Here is a 24708-nt window from a genome sequence, read left to right on the forward strand (position 1 = left end):
TCTTTGAAATGCTTTTCCTAATTTAAACCTATAAATATGTATTATTGGACAAGGATGAATGACTTATTTATTATGAAAAACACACTAACTGGCCGTAGAAATCCTGATTTATTTTCATCATTCTAAACCCAGTAGAAACAGAAGTATATTTAAAAATACCAAATATATACTTCTGAAATCCTAATGTATGTATCAAACTCAATCATCCAGAAAGAAGATTTAGACTAACTGCAAGCTCCCTCCACTATTCTTACATATATTTCCAACATGATGAGCAGCCTTTGAAGTCAACAGAATACATGTGCATGAATGTGTGGGCATAGAGAGGGTTGAGAGCCAGTGCAATTAAATGTTACCAGAACACAGGAACTTTGCCTTAATGCCCACGAGATTTTTCAGGGGCAAGGCAAATACTCATGTGTTTACTGGGCCAAAGTGGCACCACTGAGGGAAAGGGCTGCAGTGTTCTTGCAGCCCCAACTAAAAACAGGAGGCCTGGGTTGTGTTAATGCCTGGAATTACTTGGATTTCCAAATAATGTATTTCAATACACAGCCCTAAGAAAAATGTAAAACACTGATGTGATTTGGGCTGCCTTGGGGTGGCAGGGACGCAGCAATCTCACCTTGCACAAGAACCTAGGGTTGCCTCCTGGAGAGGAAGGGAGATGGCTGCATTACTAATCAGAGTTTCAAGCTGAAAGAGGGTAAAATGGGGGTATTTCCCTACGTCTCTGAGAGGAGAGGGTTGGGGGGCAGGGGGAGGAATTCGTAGGAAATCTGCAGTCCTTGATCTGGGCCTGTAGCTGGGACCCTTGAGTCTCTTTTTTTGGACTAACATTCCTCTTGTTGCTTTCCAGACTTCACAGAAGCCTCAGAATAATGCTTCACACTAAGAGTGCCCTACTTCACTCATCTGCTTCTCTTTACAAACTTGTGAAATTATAGGTTATCTTCATAATAAGAATGGAAAATAGTCTTATTTTCCCACTAAAAACAGGTTACTTAACTAATAAATGACTGGACCACACCAGGACTTAACAGAAATCTGGGTCTGTTGCACTCATCTTGGTATCTTCCATAATACTTAGTAGTACTATGCACACGTTAATTAGCAAATAAATAATTCTTCAATAAATATACTCTTTTAAAGGAGCTATAAATGTCCATCGAAAGGATGTATGGCATATATATATAACATTTCACTAACCATCACGTTATTTCCTATGAATTCATTGCCTGCTATCCTAAGTGCACTTTTATTTGTCAGGCTTTTTTTTTTTTTTTTTTGGTGTGTCCCATTTTATTCAAAATGATGTTCTTATTCACCCTAGCCCTATAATTCCATGACCATTCTGATCAAAAGAAAGTGGAAGGTTGATTATCATTTAGGTGACTTGGGCACCATAGAAAGGGACAGTTCAAGCTCAGAAGTCTTTACCTTTAAGGAAAGATGGTTTAGAAAATATTAACTAAAAGGTGTTTTTGCTTGGTGGGGTTTTGCCCCAGTGATCTGTGTAACTACCATTGTTGTAAACCTGGCCTGAAAACAGTGGGCATGCATGGTGAGGTGGGGGCTCAGAAAGGAAGCAGGGGTAGAAACAGAAGTGGTAACAGCTGGGAGCAGCCCTGCAGGGGGTCAGCAGTGCAGAATGGATAGGGTGAGGGAGTGATCTTGGTTTTTTGCCCCTCTGTGTCCCTGTCCTGTGTGTGTGTGTGTGTGTGTGTGTTTCCTCGGTGCAGGAAAGGGGGCCTACAAGCAATTTGTACTTTCGAATGCATTTAGGGGACTGTATTGACTTCCTTGGCGGGAGTGTAGGGAGATGTACAGAGAAAGGCAGAGTGTTAGGGTAGTGGATACAGTTGGCCCTGAGCAACATGGCTTTGAACTGTATGGGTTCAATTATACATGGATTTTTTTAATATATAAATACAGTACAGTACTGTAAATGTGTTTTCTGTTCCTCATGATTTTCTTAATAACATTGTCTTTTCTATAGCTTGCTTTGAGAATATAGTACATAATACATATAACAATCAAAATGTGTGTTAATCAACTATTCATGTTGTCAGGAAAGCTTCTGGTCAGCTTATTAGCAGTTAAGTTTTGGGGAAGTCACAGTTAGACATGGATGTTTGCGTGGGAGGTTGGGGCCATTAGTTCAAGGGTCAACCGTATATTCCCAGGCAGCAGACTTTTATAGAGGCCTTGGAACGCAATAATTTACATAACGGAGCACTGTAGGCCTCACTGGGTTCCCATCACAGCCTATATTTGAGGAGCTGCAAGGCAGGAGTTATCTTCCCTGTTTTACAGGCCAGGAGGGCCTCGAGGGAGGTTGTAACCACTGACTGACCAAATGCAGGACTTAGTCTCTCGGATCCTCATGGAGCTCCCCCTCTATCTTACCATTCTTTTTAACTCCATATCAAAATTCTCGTTCTGTTTATGCAACCCTGCTCATTCAAATGGAGTCACATAGGTATTTCTGAATCCACATGCTCTGGTTGCTCTCCCTTGCCTGCACCGATACTTCCCATCCGAACCAACGGAAAATGCCTCCCTGACTCAGCGAATAATGATCTTCACCAGGTCAAGCATGTGATCCAAGCCACCGGATGTGGCTGTCCCCCTGCTATCAAACCTTCATGCTTAGCATTACCCTCACTCCCCAGCAACCAAGCTCCTCTATAGCCAGGACCCCTGGGTCATTTGACTGACCATTGGTTACCATGGTCCCCATTACCTTGTCATCTCACTCTGTTTTTTCCAGATTTACCATAACTTTATATCTCATTCCATTCCTGGAGGGCCAGTGGTTATCCAACATCAGTACACTCAAGAAGTTTCTGGGGAATGTTTGTTAAAATGCACATTCCTGGGCCCTGGGATTCTAAAACCGTGGTTTGAGGGTAGGGTCCAGGTGGCTGTAGCCCTCCCCCACATTTTGATGCAAGTGGTCTGGAAACAAAAGCAGCCTTAGGCTTCATTCTCTGCTGGGGAAGAGATTGCAAAGTCTGACGCTTATTTCTAAATGGGCAGGATAGTGGGTTAGTTACTGTGTTCGTTACTACTTTCGAGAGGCTGTGTTGTCCCCCGGTTGACAGCACAAGGGCTGGATTTGAATGTCAACCCCGCTATGTTACCTTACATAAGCTACTAAGCTTCTCTGTCTTAGTTCCTCATCTGTAAATTGGTGGTAAAATAGTACTTATGCGTAGGATCATTCTGTGGACTAAATGACCTAACTCACGCAAAATGTCAGGGACAGTGCCTGAGCAACGGCCACTGCTACGTGAGGAGCTTCTGGCCCAGGCGCCCCAACCAGGAGACGAGGGGAACTATCAGGGATTTCAGGAACAGCGTTGGGAGATTGGAGGGCATACCCTGGAAAAGGAGAACCTCTTGGCATTCCTGAAATGTTTCAGGCAGGTGAATGCCTATTTTGCACGCTACCGTCGTGCAAACAAGAAGGATTATGTCATTTCTACCAAGTACATCAGCCTTCTGGAGTTTATTATAAACCTGAGGCACACAGCCCAACTAAATATGCCCTGGAGAAGAAGCTGCTCCAGTTGACTGGGCTCCTGGATTTGTGAGCAAGTGACACCCACTTGCCCATGTAGTAATGGGACTCTCTTTGCTTCAGATGAATCCCTTTTTGCCTTCTTTTTCTTTTTCATTCATTTGAAAGTAACCGGCATGTTTCTCCATCTTCTGCTCTTCGTAGGAAAGAGTGGGAATTACCCTAGGGTTTGTATTACATTTTGAAAATTTAAATTTCCCTGTTTTGATAACAAAGATACACATTCCTAGCTTACCTCCTGTTATGCATTGAATTGTGTCTGCCTCAAAAAGATAGGTTAAAATCCGAATTCCCAGAACTTCCGAATGTGACCATATTTGGAGACAGGGGTCTTGCAGCTGTAATGAGGATGAGGCCATACTGGAGTAGGCTGGGTCCTTCACCCAATATGGCTGGCATCCTTGTGAGGAGTTGGTAATGAGAAGACACACAGGGAGAAGGCCGTGTGCTTGACTGGGGTTATGCAGCTGCCAGTCAAGGAATGCCTAAGGTTGCCAGCAAAGCACCAGAAACCAAGAAGAGACCAGACGGGTTCCCATACAGGTTTCAGAGGGAGTGTGGCCCTGGAGACATCTTGAATCGAGCATCTAGGCTCCAGAACCATGAGACTATAAAGTTGTATTGCTTGCAGCCACCCAGTTTGGGGTACTTGTTGAGGTAGCCCTAGGAAATGACTACACGTCTCTTGGAAAAATAGCTGAAAACTGTTCTCCATGATGAGATGATTTCCGGGTTCCAGAGCGTTTTCATATTTCCTCAAGTAGGCTGTCCACCCTTTCTTTCGGGGGGATCCCAGGTGGAAATCTATAACCGCATTTGGTGTACCTGCAACCTGCTGGTTCTGAACCTTCTTCAGGAACCCAGGACCATCTCTTCAGTTCACATGGCCTCACATTTTTATGATCACAAACAGTGTCTAGTTGCAGATGGCTCAGTACAAAGCAAGCTGCATATCGTTTGATTCCTTATTTAAACCTTCCGGCTTCTGGTATCGATTTGGTGGCACTTGTTAATGTTGAGTGCCACCAAAAGAATGACATGGAACAGTGAACAGTGGTAAAAATAGGCCATGCAAGGGCTCATGATAGGAGCCCCGAGACTGAAGCATTGAACTTGAACAGGAAGGAGTGATACCTTGGGGGCACTCAAGTGTGCCATCCTTGAGGAGAAATAACTCCAGCCCTTGGAAGTGTTGGAAGTTCTCTTTCTTAATAGAGAAGTCCTGCCTTGTTTAATGCAAGGGAATCTTATTCCATCCAAATAGGCAATTATAAGGATTCATCCGGAGGCCTCACTTGCTCACAAAATTCTGTGTTTACACTTGGGAGTTTGTTATTCTTTTAAACTTCTGGGTGTGTCACGGGACAAATATGAATGATTACCACAGTAAAGAAAATAAAAGCTCTTTCCATTCTAACAGAGACACAAGAAGCGGAAATGTCTTCACCGTTTTCAAAGTACCCATTGGTCTGCAAAGACATTTGTCTGAACCAGAGCTTTTTAAATGGTCTCAACTGCTTTTCAGCTTCTACACTTCACTTCCTGATGGCAGAGGTTGTTTCCTACCATTCAGTCAAGTCAAACTAGGGTTACGAATAGCTTTCGTCTTACCTCACTGCTGGAATATTTTTCCCTCCAGTGCTGGGAGTCTGTTTATTAAACACATAGAAAGTGAACGAAATAAATCTCTGCAGGTCTGAACATTGCTAGGCCGGCGAGGAAAAGGATCTAAACTAGAGTTCTTGTCAGGTCTAAGCAAGGATAATCACAGCCCATTATGTGGCTCCCAAGACACAGCCCCCAACCTCTACCATGGGGTTTCTCTATCTGAGCACCATTGGCGTTTGGGGCTGGATAATACTTTGCTTTTGGGGTGAAGATAAGGGTGCTGTCCTGTGCACTGTAAAGCAATTATCAGTATCCCTGTCCTCTACCCATTAGATGCCAGTAGTACCCCCCAAATTGTGACAACTGAAAATAACTGCAGACGTTGCCAAATGTCCCCTGGGGTGGGGGAAAGGGGGCATAATTATCCCTGATTGAAAACCGCTGCTCCAGAAAATCAGAATTTTGATGTGATGAGATAGGACCTGAACTTTAGAAATATTTATAGCCTAGAATGCTTGTATATTTATTCCAGAAACTTTTGGTTTATAGTACTGTGGCCTCGTGAGCTCATTCATACACTTATTCATTCAATATGTATGAAGCACCTACTCTTTGAGGATGGAGGAAGCCAAACAAGGAAATAGAGCCAGAATAGAGTTGATGAGCTGGTTATGGGTCATTGAAAAGGGTGTGGTGCAAATGAAATAGAGATGGTCTCTGGCTGTTCAAGCTCACTCAGGAATCCTTACCAAGGAGAGGTGACGTCCCTCTGTGGTGCACTACCTTAACTTTTAAGGAAAAGGAATTCATTTTCTTGCTCTTCCTCAAATCAATAATCATTTGAATGGACACTGGAACTTTGAGTAATTTTGTTCAGGACAATGGCCCAAGCCCTTCCTGGCTTTAGGGCCTTCCCGCCTGCTCTTGGTTTTGCTTGGAACACTCTTTCCATCACGGTTCACCTGGCTATATTGGCATTATTGGTCATGTGTTAACCTAAATGTTCTTTCTTCAAAGACTTCTGGTCTTTGAAGTCTTTTCTCACCTTGATGTTTTTATCATCCAGCCTCTCCGACATTTATTTAATGGTTTGAGCTAGTGACTGAGTGTTTGTGAGAGAGAGAGAGAGACACACACACACACAAATATTTCTGCTACTAGACTATAAGCTCCCTGAAATATACTAAGTTAATACTTGCTGAATTAATGAACGAATTGATGAATGCTGCCATTTGCTACGTTATATTTCTCTCTTCTATTTACAAGAGCACCAACTTGATAAAAGCTCCTTTAGGAAAGAAGTTCTGAATGTCTTATTATCCTGTCCAAGGGTTATTAATTGCATTTATTGATTGCATTAATTTCTTCTAACCCAGCCACGGTAATTTTGGTAAATTAGTGATCAAAGGTGACTAAATGACAGAGAAGTCAGATCAATTCAGTTTTTGCTTCTCATGAAATTTAAGTTCAGACCGACAGATGTAGACATAGCTCTGCTTAGGTTGCTGAGGAGTTCCTGAAGAACGTTCAGGTAGTCTGGAATACAAACAACTTCATGTTTACCTTCAGAATCATACAGTCTGGGTGCTAAGTGATGGGATTAAAATCATACGAGGCCCTAAATTTGAAACTTTTTATGGGTCAGAGAGAAATAAACCGTAGCTTGGCTAATGGGAAAATCTGACTCAAAGTAACAGTGCTTCTGCTCTGTAGTTCTTAGTCATCTGATCTTATTGCTCACAGATGGGCTGTTAAAGGAGCTTCAGAAATGTGGCCACACGAACTTGGTGAATTTGACAACTGTCAGCACTCAGAAAGTCTGAGCAATTTTTATTTAGCTAGACCCTTTTAAAGACCATTACTCTAACTGAAGTTGCAAGGAATGATGCACTCTGTTGTGTGAACTAAGAGGAATGAGCTGGTTACAAAAAAAAAAAAAAAAAAAAGATTACTGAAAGTTTGTAACCTACTTTGGAACCCATTTTCTGATCTAAGAACAGTAACAGCCCAATTTTGAGGCAAGGGCAATAAAAGGGAAGACCACAGAGTTCTGAGCACAAATGAGAAGGGGAAATGAACTCCAGCTCTTGGTCTCTTTATTCTCAAATATTTCTTTGTGGTATATTTGCATTCAACATGCCCTCTGTCGATAGCTCAGTATTTCTTTTTCTTTTTCTTTTTTTTTTTGTTTTTGTTTTTTGATAGCTCAGTATTTCAAAGATGATTTAGCTAAACCCCACAGCCTGAATATTAAGACTGAGGATGACGGTAAAATCTACAAAGGTAATGAAAGTAGTAGTGGATGAGAAGTCTTCCACCAATTCTCTCTGAATGGACTTCAGGCACCTTACAGGGTCCCACTCTTTTGTGAATACTGGTCAACTAGATCACAGGATTTTAGAAATGAGAGCAATTTAGGGACCATCTAGCCTCTTCTTCATTGCTATAGGTGAAGAAACTGCTGTCCATAGGGTCCAAGTGGCATTTTCAAGGCCCAAGGTAACACTTGTGGTCAGGGTCCAAGAGAGGGCTAGAATTCAGATTTCTAATGAGGCTCAGTTTCCCCATCTGCTCTGAAGAGTGATTGGCATCAGTAAAGCACTTCTTAGTGACTTGAAATCTCTTCTCTGTGTCAGGCACTGGAGAAATGAAGGAGACCTGCCTGTCCCTAGGTCCACTGAAGCCTCCTGTGGCCTCTGCATCATTAGAAAAACCAGTGCATGTTGTTAGCTCCATTGTTAGTATGCCTGAGCCATGAACCCAGGTAGAAAAAGGGACATAGGGATGACACTCTAACCGGATGATCTTCCTCTTAAGGAGAATAGAAAAACCAAGCAAAAGAAAGGGGAAAGAACAGGCCCGGATTATGTAAGTGCCATGAGATTTATTCCACATACAATGTCTGTCTTTTGCAATTGCTACAGTAGAGTTCCAAAAGGTATTTTTTTTTTTGTAATTTGAGAGACAATATCATATTCCAATAACGATGTGAAGGACTCCCCAAAACTGATGACCTAAAGAAGTAATAATTTCTCCCACTGTGGTCCTATGGTCCTGAAAGTTTTCTCTTGGCACATGTTTTTAAGGAATTCTAACTGAGAGTCTGAAACAGATTCAGTTCCAGCTCTACATTAGCCTCACCTGGGGAACTTTCAAAAACAAAACAAAACACAGTACGTAGGCCTGGGCCCCATCATAGATCAGTTCAACTAGAATTTCTAGGGACGGGATAGACACAAAGGTATTTTAAAAATGTTCCCCGGGTGATCTATAGCTTGGTAAGGGTCTAAAGTCACAAAACAGCCACCCTTTGCAGGAGCCATACTCTCTCATGAGTTTAAATCACAATAGGGGTTATACAAGCTGAGAAACTGTATGAATATGCAATGTGTAGGAGGGAGTGGATGGGCAGGCCTGCCATAAAGATAATGTTTCATACTGACCTTTCGGTACATACAATGCATGCATTTTGCAGTGTTCTACTTTCAGCTGTTTACCACTTGCATTCTCAACCACTGTTTAAAACCATGCCGTCAAAAAACTAAATAAATAAATAAAAATAAATTAAAAAAATAAAACCATGCCGTCCTAACTCCTCTTTGCCCCCAAACAAACCAGGTATCCTGCTGCAATAGAGGAAAGTGTTCGTATGTATGCCAGTGCTTAATTGTGAGACGGTATGCCAATGTTGTCATACACCTAACTGTAATTGTAGAGGTAGAGGGATTTGAGAATTAACATAGACAGGTAAGGAATTTCGCACACAATTATTGTAGACACATTCCTGGGGTTAACCACTCTTATTACTTGGATTTTCTTCTCCTAGGATACATTAAAAAAAGAAAGTGTAAAACCCTTCCTCCTTTTTTCTTTTCCCAAATGGTGATTGTGTTTGAGCGGGATTTTTCCTGTAAGTCTCTTAATAACCTGGCATACCTGAAGGCAACTATATCCCAGGTTTCCTTCCAGCTCTTCTAACGAACTGTCCAGACAAAGCAGTCCCTCCTCAGCCATACCTGGGGGCTTCTCTTCATCCCTCATCTCCTTACTTTTGCTCTTCCTTAGGATCTTTCTAGCATCTCTACTTCCCTCATAAGGTCAACATAGGAACCCATTCTTAATAAGTGTGACAAAGAGCAAATGAGGTAGAGAATCTTGTAGGTGACATTTCTTCTGATTGCACTGTCCTTTTGATTCCATCCATTATACTTCCTTTAAACTATCGTTAACTTATTGGGGTGGTTATTATTTATGAACAACTGGTAGACTTAGTTTGCATCCCCTATTGCTCGAGGGAAATGGAGCACGGTGGATTCATTTAAGGGCACACTTATAATAGTGATTATCACTGTGGAGATCTTGGTCCCTTGGGAACTGTGGAATTACGAGCATATCTGTTATACTCACCAAGCGTCTTGGGTTTCCGCACCCCAAGCTCCCAGAAATGACAACCCTTTCCTGATATTTTCTTATTTTTCATAAATTTACCTATTTGTTTTCTTCTTAATATCTATGTTTGTTATTTCTAGTCATTTAACATTATCTCACTTTGTATATAGGTCTTTATTTTATTTTTATGGGTTATTGGTATTGTCAAAGTCACTTTGATGTTATTTTTATCACAGATGTTAACAAAGTCATTGTAATTGGTGTCATTTATAGGTTGTGGGTCCTTTTAACTTGTTCATTCCTGTCACTGGTAAAATATTAAGTGTGCTAGGCCTGTGGTCCCGGCTGTATGGTAGATACTAGTCACATCTAAAATTCTCATTACACATCATCATCCTTTTTTAGTGGTTATTTCCTAGTCTTTAACTTAATAATGATCCTGATCTCCTATACTTAACTTGTTGATAGGGAAACTATTTGGAGTCAAATTGAGGAGTCTTACTTATATACATGTTACAGTAAATCCACAAGAGTTGAGAGAGAGAATCATATCTGGAGAAGAAGCTAACATTTGTTTCACTTGGTACAGACATCAACAATGAAATGAATGATGTCTGTTTTTTTCTAGAGACATCTATGTCTTTTGTCTGTTTTTTTTTTTTTTTTTTTTCTTCTGGGAAGCCATCTGAGATCTATGAAAGACCACTTCTGAGGTACAAAGAAACTTCTATGCTGTTGGGATAGTAGATATTAATGGTCACCATTTCCCAGCTAGTAACATGTCAAAGCTCTGGGTACTTAACATCTAGAAATAATAAAGCCAAAGAGAAGGAAAAAGAAGCTTGGGTTTCTCAAAGCTGTTGTCTCCTTCAGGTGTGCAAAGTTTGGATTTTTCTTCAAGGCTGTCTCCTGACCTAGTCATACCTCTGATGTTTGCCATTGTCCAGAGGCATATAGGTAGTCTGACAGGGAGTCCTTCCACCACTCTCTTTGCAAGGAATTTCTCATGTGGCCTGAGATCCACCTGTCAGTCTTCACATTTCTGCCCCAGTGGGCAATGCCAACAGCAGTGATGGCATCTCTTGGCATTCTGGGAATTTGCTTGCCCTGTCTGCCAGATACTTAGGAGATTAGCCTTATCCTCCAGGCCCCAGATGACCATCCAGGTGCCATAGCCTGCTTACTGAAGGCTCAGAAGAGAAGCATCTATGTTCTCCTCAAACAAGAGATAAATATAAAACTCTTCATAGTAAATATATGCACAGATCATGTTTTCTCTTTACCTTGGTAAATAGAGTATTTCTGGATTTCTTTTTATTTGGATATGCTTTTTCTTAGAAGGTTTAAAATGTGTTTGCTAGGGACACCTGGGTGGCTCAGTGGTTGAGCATCTGCCTTTGGCTCAGGGAGTCCTGGGATCGAATCTACATCAGGCTCTTCACGGGAAACCTGCTTCTCCCTCTGCCTAAGTCTCTGCCTTTCTCTCTCTGTGTGTCTCTTGAATAAGTAAACAAAATCTTTAAAAAAAATGTGGCTGCCATAAGGAAAATGGGCAAAGAAAGACATTCAATAATGTAATCCTATTGTCTTTTCATTCACAGGAGACATTCAGTTACTTAAAGAAGAATTTCAGATTTTTCAGCAGATTCAATTTGACAGCCATTTCTTTTCTTTTTTTTTTTTTACATCCATTTCTAACGGCGGACTTAGTGTGGCACCCTGAGATAGGTCCTGGGCAACCACGGTTCTGGGGCCATCAGGGTGCCACTGTCCTACTCTGAAGGACTCAGGCATGCAATGGGGAGGAAAAGTGGGGAGGAGCCTGCGGACAGAGAAGTGAAAGACTTAGATGGCTGTGATGTATGCCAAAATAGAGATTAAAAAGTGCGGTGGAAGTGAAAAGAAGAGACGGCCAGTTCCTGTGAGGGTGGTCAGCAAGGGCTAACAGAAGCCCCCATGTCTCAGGTGAGCCCTGGCGGATGGCTGCAGTTCTGATAGGCAGGCAGTAGGACTCGTGACGTGCTCTGCGCCTGGTATGGGGCAGGTGCTTCCTAAGTATGTGTTGAATGGCCTTCCTAAGGGAGCACATTATTAGAGAATGATTCTCATTCTCACCTCTATAACAAGAGTAATGTAGGGGCTTGCTCAAAATAGTTTGGGGAATTGGTGGTTATTAACTATTTTAAACAAAAAACTTTCTCTCCTTACTAAAAAGCATGATGCTCAGGATCAAGTGAGGGATAGATCTGTGGGCCTAACCAAAATAATTGGTGGTGAAAGCCAATGGATGCAATTCCATTTCCTTGACATATTTTGGTAAACTCATTTCCAGCTATCTATTATTACTGCTAATCATATAGAAAAGGCCAACAGTGAGTCATGATTGACGGAACATTTCAATTGTTCTTCTGAGAGATTAATGGTGCCTTGTAAAATGCCCTATTAAGTCTGTTCCTTACTTCTGGCATTTGTTTTTGAGAACAAATACATAATTACTAGGGAGGAAGTCTCAGAGAAACTACTAGCAGGATTAAAGAGGCATTTCTCCCACTAGCACAAAACCAAGGTTTTTCTCAATTGTTTTCTGTTTTCACAATGAATTACTGTAATGGCACAAATGTCTGGAAATCTAACAGGTAAACGGAAAGCCTTAAATGAAGCTGTTAAATTCAAAGTGCCTGTCAGGACCTGCTTCCTTCTCTCACACTTGCTCCTCCCCACATACCCAGGCAGGGTTCGCCACACCCTAGACTCTTCCCTGGACCATCAGAGTGCTTTAAAGACTCATGTGACTTAGCACAAGCCACCGTTGCAGTTTGTCTGGTTCTGGGCATGCTTTGTACTTCTAATCACTGAGACCTCTCCCCCACTTTGTACCCCAATTCTGGTCTTTGAGATTTGATCCTCCCTGGCTTATTGGGAACTCAGCCAGCATCCAGATCTCTTGAGGTCTGAGATTTTACATTAGTCTTCACGTTGGTCCTTCCCTCTCCCTCCCCAGCCTACCTGCCAGGATCTAGAGTCTGTCCTTAGAGCTATAAGCCTGTCATTCCCAACTCAGGGGACGTCTGGAATCCCCCTTGCTAAATGCTGCCCACACACTCTAAGGACACAGCCATCTCTTTCTGCACGATGGTGACACCACTGTCTACTTGGATTATGATCTAATGCTGAAGAGAGAGAGGGGCGCTGGAGTGCAGTGGTTAAAAACCTGGGCTCTAGGGTCTCACTGTCTAGATTCAAACTGACTTAGCTATTTTTTACCTCTGTAGTTCCGAGTAAATGGCTAAGCCTGAGTTTCCTTATCTACAAAGTGAATGTGATGGTGATAATAATAGTTTCCACCTCAAAGGGTCAACGGAGGAGGACTCTGTGCCTCCGAGTGAGCCTGTAGGAGTGTTGGAGGAAGCATCCCATCTTCTGTTTCACTCTCTCCTGCCCACCTGGCATTCTTTGGTTGGCCCCATTGCTTACAGTTAGCCCTCTCTATTAGCAATGGCCTCATGAGTTGGCTTCCTGGCCTAATAATGCCTCAGTGCATTGCTGTGGCCTATAAGGGGACAAATGCCTTGGCGGGCACCAAAGGCTCTGCTGATCTGGGTCCTGCTTGTGTCCCTTGCTCTGGCCACACTGTCCTCAGACACGGTAGCATTGTGCAAAGAAATAGATGTGGGGATTCCGAAGTTGGCATGTGCAAAATGCTCAGTCCAGCCCAGAGTGGGTGGCAGGATAGGGAGAAGGGGCCTTGTGGTTTTTTCTTTCTGTTTCTTTTTTCTCCCAGATTTCCACTTTCTCACTACTTGGGTCTAGATATCAGCATCTTTTCCGGTTACTCATTGTAAGTAAGAAAATGTAATTGTGTTTGAAATCCACAACAAAAAGGATATGATCCAGTGCAGTCTCTAAACACAATTTGTCTTTTTATGTAGACTCTATCAATGCCCGTTTGTACTGTAGTGTCTTTGCTGGGCTCAGGAATTGAAAATTGAAATGCAATTCTTAAAAAATTCACTTTTAAATTACTCTAAGTGCTATTAAGTACATACACATAGTATCAAAATTTAAGCCTCCTCCAAATTAAAAATGTCTGGCTCTTAATTACCTACACAGCTGACAATGACTAAAGAGGAAGCTTGGTTATGCCTTTAGGAATATGTATTTCCCCTGCCATGAAATAATGACAAGAAGACATCTTCTCAAGGTTCAATAAAGAAAACAAGATGTATTTTATATCTGAAACATCAACATAGTTCCCATGAGAGGCAGGAAATATGTATTCCTTGCAGGTGTAAATCTGTTCCACCAATTAATTCCCCTGGTAGTTGCACAGTACATGGATCATGCAGATTTCCTTTAAGACAAAATTAAAAACACTTCCCCCACCCTAAACAATGGTTCGTGTGAAAGCATGCCATTTTATGTTTCCTGGACTAACTGAAAAATAGTTAAAACTATTTTAAACATTTTAATCTTTGATGGAGGAGCTGACAACATATGTGATGGAAGGATGTCACTTTCATTAACCCTATGTTGCAAGGAAAGAAACCAAGGTTTGAGGGTGTAGTAGGTTGGCCTGTAAGAGTGCCTCCTTCAAGTTATAGTGCGGCTTGATGGCTGTGATGAAGGGCAAGAGAGGGGTCATGCTGGAGAGTAGCGAGGAAACAAAGGCATGCCATGACTGGCGCGTGGAAATTATGCCCATTCTGCTAAAAATTAGTGTGTGTAGGGATTCCTGATGTATTTCCAGGTTATAGGAATCAGCTATAGGCCATTGCCAATCCATCTGTGACCATATAATTTTTCTTCCATGCTAGGACACTTCTGAATGTGGAAAGGGCACTATCGATAGTGCCCCTAATAGTTACTCAGGGCTGATCAGTATTACCTTGTCTGTATGGGACAACCTAAAGCATATGGCTGCCCCACTCCCAGTGACCCAGCAATGCTAAGTTTATGGTTGGCTCTAAGCCCAAGTGGCCTCACAGGGTGGAGAACCATTGAACAAAGTTGGTTTGGGAGCTCTTCATGGTGTTTCGAAACTCTCTGAGTTCAAACTGGCCTGACCCTCAAATATTCTTCTGGCAAGGAGAATGTCTAGAGTTATGTAGTGTTACTCTACAGTCCTCTATTTTCTTGGGATAGAACTACCCAGAGTGTATGTCTGTAAGCCACCCTTTCTAAATCTGACTTCACAATGTAATTATACAGGGAACTTTGAAAAATATAGATCCTTAGGCTCCAGCCCTACATATTCTAATTTAATAGATCTGTGTAGTAAGCTCAAGCACCTGTGTTTTCAAAAATTCCTCGGTGATTCAGATGCCTAGCCACATTTGAAAGCCCTCTTGGATTTGTAAAGAGTCTGTGGGGTTTTTAAAGAGCTGCAAATTTCAAATTTTCAATACAAATGTTGGAAGTTGAGAGCCAATACAGGAAGAGAGAATATGAAAGAAGAACAGAAATATTTCCCACAATTTAATCATATTTCGTGTAGGACCAGAACAGAGGCAAATTGTTTAAAAATATATATGTTTCTTATTTTGCCCATGCCTTGATTACTGGCTCAGGAACAATTAGAGACATTATAGATGAGTCATTTTTTTGAACTAAGCCCTGATGGTTATAAAGTTTTAGCAGACAGTGGAATTTGGTAAAAGAATTCCAACAAAAGTTTGCAAAGGAAACTGTATAAAGAGAAGCAAGGAAGTAGCTATAAACTCCGCGTGAGTGGTGCTCATATCTAGTTACATACGGTAGCCACCAGCACGGTGCATAATAATTATTTATTGAAAGGTGGATGACTTTCAGAGGGAGTGCTATCGTATGAAAATGACTCTCATTCTTTTCTTTATAGTTAGATAAATTGAAGCATAGAAACAAAATAGCTTGCCCAAAATATTTTTAGGGCTGGTGTTTATTAGCTTTTATGAGCTAAAGAAGTTTGATCCCATTTATAAGCCTAATTCTTAGGGACTACCGAGGGAAAGAAACCTGTTGGCCTTGACATTCTTTACTCCTTCCTTGGGGTCCAGTCCCACACTAATGGGACTAGATGCTTTCTAGTTGAAAGAGATCATGAAAGCAATAGGCCATTATGTTGAAACCCAAACTGACCCGATTACTATGTGCATGCCCTTCTTTGACTATTAAAGAAGAGGAATTTTGTGTCTGTGCATGTTTAAGAATGATTACATTCAAGTTTTGGAGGAGAAAGTTACAAAATTCACAAAAATATTTTTTCTTATCTTGGCGCAATAGTTTTCCACTCTATCAGGGTATATGTCAGGCATTTGTCTAGGGGCTGAGGGTTTCTTTTTTTTAGGAACTTCTTTTAAAAGAAGTATACTATGCAAATCTCTTTCTCCATGGCCTTAGGGTACCATAAAGGACATAATATACAAGGTCCAGAGTGTAGAAGAAGAGACAGCATGTGCTTCTTGGCATAAACCATCTTTGTGGGGATCCCTGGGTGGCTTAGCAGTTTAGCGCCTGCCTTGGGCCAGGATGTGATCCTGGGGTCTTGGGATCGAGTCCCGCATCAGGCTCCTTGCATGGAGCCTGCTTTCCCTCTGCCTGTGTCTCTGCTTCTCTCTCTCTCTCTCTCTCTCTGTATTTCTCATGAATAAATAAAATCTTAAAAAAAAATCTTTGTATGAAAACAGCAGTCTTTCCCATTCCCCACACAAACCAAGCCAGAAGGATCATGAAAGGGCCCAGAACCCCACAGGTCAGTGCACACAGCCCCATTCTTGTAGGGGCGAATTCTCTGTGGGTATTTCCTCATAGAGAACTTATGTTGAAAAGTAGGGCAAACTGAAAAGCAGTTTCATTCAGAATATGAAAAAGTCTGTTATTTTATGGACTTGAGTGGGCAGGACCATAAGCAGGTGGTTTTTCAAATTACTGGACTTTCCAGATGCTGCTTACTATTGCAGCTGTTCTCACTGTAAGCCCTTTTAAAATGGAGCCAACACTGCTATTAATTGGAAGAATAAGACACATCGTGAGCTTTTTCATAATTCAAACGTATTTTTCATAATTCAAATTATTTTTTGGTGACAGGAGATGGAGAAGAAAGAAGAGACTTTGTTTTAAGAATCACTTAAAATGTATATCATTGTTGAAAGTGTTTGCGGATGCGTAAGAATAAATAATATCCCTCATTTTAGTATTGTTTTTTGCTCAGTGATGTGAGAAAATTTCCCGCCAAAAATGACCATCCTGCTCCTTTACAAGCAGGGGATTCTGAAATCTGTGCATGATCTCATTTGTGGCAAAATATCCGTCACCACTCACCATCGTGTGGAGCTGTCTCCTAAACAAACAGACAAACGAAACCAATACCAATTCCAACGGAAGAGAGTAATAACAGGGTGTTGAGGGCTTTGAGACAATCTGATCTTTTAAATCTTAGGCTTTGATTATATGTATATCAAATAAATATGGAATTTGTAATTGCCATTATATTGAGATCAATCAATCACTTTAGGATGCCTTCCAGTTGAAAAAGATCAAGAAGACGTTGGGATGTCATTTTGAAATCAGAACCGATCTGATTACCATGTGTATGACTTTTTTTTTGGCTGCCAAAGAAAATTTTGTGTTTGAGCATATTTAAGAATGATTATATTCAAGTTTTATGATGGAAAGTTACAAATGTATATTTTTATTTTCAAACAGAAGTCTTCTCTCAGATGTTCTGATTCTTCTCAGGACTAATCTCAGAATCATCTCAATTCATTTCTCCCCTCATAGCAATAGTCTACATGAATCACATAATCTTGTCCATTCTTCCCTTTATCATACATTTCAAAATATCTGTTTTGCACAGTGACCGTCTGAAAACATGGATAAAAATTTTAAACTTCTATGGCCCTTAAATTTCTTTCAAGGGATTGGAAGTTGGGCTGGGAGCCATTATGTTCTCTTCCAATTCTAAAATCCTGTCATTTTATGCTTCTCTGATTTTGTCTCCAGTGCCACTGCACACTGTCCTTCTTTTTCATGTCTAGACCACAGTGCAATTATGTCTTCACTGTTCTCTGCTCAACCAGACTGGCTACCTTTCATCACATCCTGTAGCTTAGCCAGTCATCTTTGAGAAAGCCCACCCTCATCTTGTCATACTCAAGCCTGAAGTCTTGCCTTCTCACTGTTGAGATGATAAAGTCCAAACTTCTCATGAGTGCTGGATAAAGGCCTCTGCCAAGTGGCCATGATCAGTCCGTTCACCTTTATGACCTACCACTCTGCCACGTGAATTCTCTGCTTTCAATCAAAATGGGCTACGAAACCTTCCATCATGCCTGGTATGAGACATTCCCATCTCCATGCCTTGCTTATTTTGAAGCCCTCCTGTGCTTTTCTCAGCTGTTTGCCCTTCATGATCCAACTCAGACTGTACTCCTTCATGCCCTTCTCTATTAAACTATCTAGAATCCATCTTCCTTCCCCGACCCCATTGTCCTATCCACAGTAGGATCTCCCTAACACTACCAATACCATTCACTTAAAAAAAAACAAACTTTATTGAAGAATAATTGACAAATATAATTGTATGTATTCAAGGTGTACAATGTTGGACGCCTGGGTGGCTCAGTGGATGAGTGTCTGCCTTCAGCTCAGGTCGTGGCCCCCGGGTCCTGGGATCGACTCCTCTATCAATCCCTGCAGGGAGCCTGCTTGTCCCTCTGCCTGTGTCTCTGCCTCTCTCTGTGTGTCTCTCATGAATAAATAAAATCTTAAAACGAAAACAAAACCAAAAAACCCCGAAGTGTACAATGTGATGATCTGATGTACACCTACATTGTTTGATTACCAAGATCAACATAGTATCATTCACTTTTTAAAAACCTTTTTATTATTCAATATTCAATACTGCTTACTTTTTTCCTTTTTTTATTTCCCCCCCACTCCCCCTAAATACTGCTTGCTTTTGATTTATTACCAAAATGATAATGAGAAGGTTCACAGTAGAGACCACATAAAATAGCATGTCAATTAAAAAAGAAAGTGAAAATACAAAACCAAGAGTGGGAGATGGTAGTGATGCATATTAATGAAACTTAAAATCTAACTATGTTTCCTAGTAGTCAAAGCAGAAAAGGATCCATTAGTTACCATTTGGCAGTGACTTAGTATTGTGTTATAGTGTATTCTTTAAAACTTTTTATCCATATGCGTCTTGTCTCTCTAACTCTAACCCTTGTGATTGCTACAACTTATTTTAGGAATTATGCTTTCTAGTATGTCGTGCAGTGTATAGTCTAGCATAGGGTGAGTTTAACAAATTAATTTATTGGTGGCTAATATGATGTCAGAATCATAAATCTGATGTTTTATTTATATGGAAATTCCAGTTAAGTACATAGTAAACATACAAATGAAAATGTGAACATAAAAAGAAGACATAGAAATTTCAGAGGGAGAATGAAGGGTCTGAAGTTGTCATCGCTTTAATCAGAGGAAATTTTAAAAAGCATTCATAGCCTACTATTTTGGGATAAATGTCTATAGAGATGTAATATAGTACAGCAGACCTTTAGGTAAGGTAGGAGACCGAACTTCTTGGAATTAAATTGTATAGACTAATCTGCTGACTTTTCTTTCTCTCCCTGAGTAGCTGTTTTATGAGACTGAAAGGATACTGTGCAGATACACCATGCTGCGCCTCACACTGTACATCAGGGTTTCATTTCTTCTCCATCTAGAGTTCTTTTTCTAAACTTGGTATAAGAGCCTTTTTAAAATGTAAAGAACTAGTCTGGCGCTGTCCAAAAGCAATTTCCAGGATGATGGAAATGTTATAAGCCTGTGCTGTCCAATTTGGGAGCCAGTAACCTCGTGTTGAGAACTCAGGATGTGGCTAGTGTGCCTAAAGAACTGAATTTTAATTATAATAATGTTAACTACTTGAAATTTAAACGGAAAGAGCCACAACTGGCTAGTGATTATAGAATTGGCAAAGGCAGCTCTTACAGAGCTGCTTGCCTTTAAACAGAACTTTCCATACCTGATTTGGTACCCTGATCACTGTTTCTTTATTATCACCTGACATTTTAAGCTACCATGCATTAACAGTAAAACTTTGGATGTTTTTGTTATTTTAAGAAGTCTATGTTGTCAAAAGTAAAATTTAGGAAAGTTTATTTACTGCCGTGTAACATGGAGAGGGTCATACTTGTTTCTGTCATCATGTTTGTGCTGGGACTCATAGAAAGCACTTTTTTTTTTTTTTTTTGAAAAGCACTTCTAAAACAGGAGTCTCTGCAGGTTATAGGCTACCCCTCCTGGGCTACTGCAGATGTCACTCTTTGGACAGAAATTGGACTTGTAGCCTGGGCCTCTCTCTGCAGGAAGTCCTCCGAAGTCCTTTCTCAACTAGGCCTCTGAGTAAATGGGCCTACCAAATTCTTCCCAAGGTGGATTTTTCTGTCTGAGTGTCTTGTTTTGCTCATAGGAGCAAATGGGAGGGGTTTGCTTTCTCTAGGCCAGCAGGAGCTTGCTGTAACTCTTCCTTTTAAATTTTTTTTTTTTTTAATATGAGGATCCCCACACTTGCTCTTTGAAATGCTATTCTGTTAACTGCTATTTCCTCTAAGCCTGTTATGCCTTTTTTCCATCTGCGTTGAAGTCTCTTTTCCCAGTGGGGCCTTTCTTTCTCAGCTTAGTCATGCTATGTGTGGAGACCCACATCCACACTGCTGGCCTCTCTGACTCATCCTGGGAGGCTTGCTTGCTCCAGGAACCCCACTCACACTGCGGTGGAACAACAGGGAGGCTCCAATGAAGCCAGCCCTTTCTGAAATCTGCCTCTTTTCCTGGCATCTCTTCTTCTTGTCCAAAGCTACATGAGAAGGAGAAAAAGCAAAAATGTCTTTCCCTCTCTTTAAGGTGACGCTTTTAGTAAATCGTTTTTAGCAATTCTAATTTCAAGTTTATAAGCTACTTTTTTTTTTTTATTGCTGCTGCTTTTAAATATTTCATAATCTGGCTAGTAGAAAAACCTACTAATGCTCCAATTTTCCTTTTTCCTCTACCAGCAAGCCAAGAGAGTCAATTCTGACAGTTACATTTTCCTTCCCGTTACAGGTTAAATTGTTTCCCTTTTTGAAATAAATTATTCATAAATGTGCATAGTCTCTGAACTATGGCTCTTCCCAGCCCCAGATAGGAGACTGGGTAGGTGGAAATTGCTCATCTGCCCCATTGGCTGTTCTGGAGTTGTGCAGAACTGGGTCTTCACGCTATAATCTTCCAGGCCAGGATTTTCCTTGGCCCTCCCCACTCCTCAAAGAAAACCCTCTGCCAAGAATGGCTCAAGCCCATGATTTCCCAATCCAGATGGATTCGGACAATAAATTTCCCTGACTTAATTTGCTAAGAGGGTCAAAGTTGAATAATATAATGATAATCAAAAATTGATCACTGACTCAAATCTAAGTTTGGCCAATAGCTCATTCAGATGCCTTATTATTATTTTTTTTTTTTAAATCACCAAACACATTCTGAAAATATAAAAAGGAACTCCAGCCTGAGTGTCTCATTAACTCGGGGAAGCCTGACCCAGGCAGTCACTAAAGAAGTGACTTTATATACCTAGCTAGGGGTGTCTATGGGAGAAATCCAGAGGCGCTCATTATTTTTGGTTGTGGAAATTAGCTTGGTCGTGCACGAGTACCACTTTTTCCCCCTCCAGTTAAGATGCTCTCTCTCCATATATGTGATATATAATATATCAATCTGAAGCATTTTTACCCACCTTATTATAGTTAAGAAAATAACTTGAGGTTACCCTGATTTGAGCTGGGACAACCTGCCCACTCGGTATCCCATAGGTCATCGAGCCACAAAGAACTTACACAGTGACCTTACTTGCTTTAATTCTAGGTGCAATAGGGCGCCCCCCTTCGCTAGAGTTTAAGCCTGGGAACAGGCAAGAGGGTGCCCCGCAGGGCCAAGCGCCTCACTCGCCCAAGGAGCGCGGGCCAACCTGTCGCGGAGATCTGGAGGTGTGTTGGCCGGGGGAGAAGTGGGGTTCTAGGAGGAGGGCAGTCAGCGAGATTCCAGCCGAACTAGCCGGCGGGGTGATGGGGGAGGGCAGGGTGGGGGGACTCGGGGCCCCGCGTCCTCAAGCGCAGGAGGCAGCGCGCGCGGGCCCAGGTAGCGGAGGATGCTCGGAGCGCCCCGGGGCGGGCGGGGCCGCCTCCCCTACCTTGACCACGTCGTCGTTGAGATGCTTGGGGTCGCGGTTGACCAGGTCGATTTCCTTGGTGTGCGCGTCGTACACCTGCTTCTCGCTCATCTCCTCCGCCATGGCCTTGTTGTTGGGCTTGTAGATGTTGCCCTGCTCCCGGATGGGAACGGTGTAGAGGTGCCCCTGCGCGGGGTGGGGGGGGGGGACGGCGGGGTGCGGGAGGGGGGGGCGGAGATGGGAAGAAAATGTCAAAAAAGGCAATGCCAGAAAAAGGAAATGTCAAAAAGGAAATGTCAAAAAGGAAAACGAGCGGTGCGGCGGCCCTGGAGGTCGCCCGCCAACTGGCCGCTCGGGCGCCGCCGGCGCTTAAGAGGATGGAGGCGAGGACACCACACCCCTCGGTGCCCGCGGGGAGCCCCGGCCTCCGCCGCCCGCCGCCAGGGGTCAGCGCGCACCCGCGCCGCCCCCGCCCGCGCCCGCCCCGCGCGCCCCCCAGCGACCGCGGGGACCCGTCCCCCTATGCGGGGCGCCCCTCCCCCACCCTGCTCTCCAGAAGCTCTCCGGCGTCTCCCTCGGGCCCGCTGGAGCCCCCGGGACCCCCCGGAGGGGCCCCCTTTCTGCCCCCTTTCTGCCGCACCTCCCCGACACCTGCTGGTTCGCCGCACTCTCCGCGCCCCCCGCCCCCCTGCAAACCGCCCCGAACCGCGACCTCGCACCTGCCCGGCGCCCCCGACCTCCCCGACCTCCCGCAGGTCCCTCCTAGGCCGCCGGCGGGGCGCGGGGCGGAGGGCGAGTTTGGGGAGCGAGATCCCCGCGCGGACGAGGGGTGGCACTGGGAGGGGAGGGCGGGCAGGGACAGGAGGGGAGGGGAGGGGAGGGGAGGGGAGGTCCCCCCTCTGCAAACACCCCGCCGGGCGCCGCGATGCTGGAAGGGTTCTTGAGGCGGCCCGAGGGCTTCGGGCGGTGCCAGCCGGTCCAGGCGCCTGGCGGAGCGGCGGGGACGGTCCCCCGGATCGCGGGGGGATGGCGGCGCACCCCGCGTCCCCGATCGCAGCCCCCCAGCGCGCAGGGGCTGGGCCGTGCGGGTCCCGACCTAAAGCAGCGCCCCGGGCCCGCCCACGACCCAGGAGCGTGCTCTGGTCCCCATCTCGGGACCCCGGGGCGCCCCCCGCCCCCACTTTCAGCCTCCCTCTGGTTTAGGGCCCGCCGGCCCCCCTTTCCGAAGAGCAGCCTGGACGACATTCCTGCCCCCTCTTCAGCTCCCCGCCCAGGCCCATTCCTCGGAGGTGCCCGCGCCGGGGGAGCGCCCGGCGGCCGACCGCGGGGGGTGGGGTGGGGGTGGGGTGGGGGTGGGGGCGCCCCGGGGGCTCCCCGCGCGCACCCCGCGAGCCTACCTCGGAGTCTACGTATTTGCCCCCAGACATGCTGGCCGGTGGCTGGGTGAAGGCTCCGAGGTTTCCCTGGGCTGTTATTCAAGGGAACCGAGGAAGGAAGATCTTGTATTGTGCAGGGGGGGGGGGGGGGGCGGGGAGGCGCAGGCGGGGGGCGGCGGCTGGGAGGGAGCCTGCTGGCCGCGGGCCCGGGGCTTGCCGCGAGCGCCCGGCCGGGACCTGCGCGCCGGGTCCGGGCACATCCCCGGGGTTCGGCGGCGCGGGGCGGGGAGCGCGCGGGGAGCGCCCCGCGGGGGTGGCCTAGACCTGGGGCGCACGTCCCCGGGGGGCTCGCGGCGGCGTCCTGCGGGGGCGCGGGGTTGGCGCGGGGCGTCGCGCTCCTCCCCGCGCTCCTCCCCGCGCATCTGCCCGCGGAGAAGCCGCCTCCCCGCCCCCATCCCCGCCCGCCCAGCTCTCCCCCACTGTCACCGGGAGGAAAGGGACGAAAAAGGGCGCAGGACTTTTGGGCACGATGCGCCCCCGACGGCGAGCAAGCACACGTGCGCGCGCGGTGCAGGTGGCGACGCGCCGGCTCACACCTGGCGGCCCCGGACAGGACACACAGACACGCGGAACTCCAGTTTCCCCGCCGCTTCTGAAAGCCCCCCCTGCCCTGCCCCCCAACCCTCTGAAGCAAACGAGAATGGCAGGCTTCGCCCATCTTTCTGGAACTTTCTGGAAACTCATGCCCACACGTTGTGCCACATTTCCAAAAGACGTAAAAATATTTACAGTTGTAGGAATATTTAGTGGGAGCTTCAAGTTTGTCATAGAGGACTTTTTCTTTGCACTTTTTCTAATTTTTTTTTCTATTTTTTTTTTTTTTTCTAATGCACTTGCCCGTGCGTTAGAGGAGACCCGGTTCTTCTAGGAACCGATCTGAAGTTTAGCAAATCGTTAGCAGTTATTTGCAAATGTTTTCTCTATTCCTGAATGTGCGGCTGCTATCTTTTTATAAAGCGTACGCCTAAGGTGAATGGAACAATAAGCAGTAGTTTTACATCTGGGCTATGGAGAAGTCAAGAAATTCACTGTCTTTTGGCCTGTGGCTCCATATGCAATCAGAAGGAGAACTAGAGGGGCGGCCCGGGTGGCTCAGCGGTTTAGCGCCGCCTTCAGCCCAGGGCCTGACCCTGGAGACCCAGGATCAAGCCCTGCATCAGGCTCCCTGCATGGAGCCTGCTTCTCCCTCTGCCTGTGTCTCTGCTTCTCTCTCTCTCTGTGTCTCTCATTAATAAATAAGTAAAATCTTTTTTTAAAAAAATAAAAAGTAATAATTAAAAAAGTAAAATTAGAAAAATGATTTTAAAAATTTAAAAAAAGTAAAATCAGGACTTGAAATAGAAAATCTGACAATCTATCTGAAGGGGCACAGGTTACAGGAAACATTTTGGTGGTCTGTCCATAAAGGCGGAGGCACAAAAGGAGGAGGAGAACGGGTAATAGAGGATGGGACCCTTGGAATTGATTATCTAGTTAGAATATATGGAACTGTAAAA

At 44.2% G+C, this 24708-nt stretch overlaps 1 protein-coding gene and 1 long non-coding RNA gene across 9 annotated transcripts in view; one reads left to right on the top strand and one right to left on the bottom strand.

The window, feature by feature from the left end:
* Positions 1-24708, top strand: part of LOC140608608 (uncharacterized) — a 347241-nt gene that overhangs the window by 76581 nt on the left and 245952 nt on the right. The gene's annotated exons all lie outside the window — the stretch shown is intronic.
* Positions 1-24708, bottom strand: part of CAV1 (caveolin 1) — a 35721-nt gene that overhangs the window by 10233 nt on the left and 780 nt on the right. The window contains exons 1-2 of one of the 3 annotated variants that reach the window (XM_072783343.1): positions 23174-23317; positions 21798-21962 (exon numbers count right to left, since the gene is read on the bottom strand). In XM_072783343.1, the coding sequence (XP_072639444.1) occupies positions 21798-21962; positions 23174-23203 (195 nt within the window). In that variant the 5' untranslated portion in view covers positions 23204-23317. Of the gene's footprint in view, positions 1-21797; positions 21963-22495; positions 22775-23173; positions 23318-24708 lie in introns of those variants that run through there. The other 2 variants (XM_072783345.1, XM_072783344.1) reach the window with 2 other exon arrangements.

The sequence above is a fragment of the Canis lupus genome, chromosome 18, assembly GCF_048164855.1.
Source record: "Canis lupus baileyi chromosome 18, mCanLup2.hap1, whole genome shotgun sequence".
Lineage (NCBI taxonomy): Eukaryota > Metazoa > Chordata > Mammalia > Carnivora > Canidae > Canis > Canis lupus.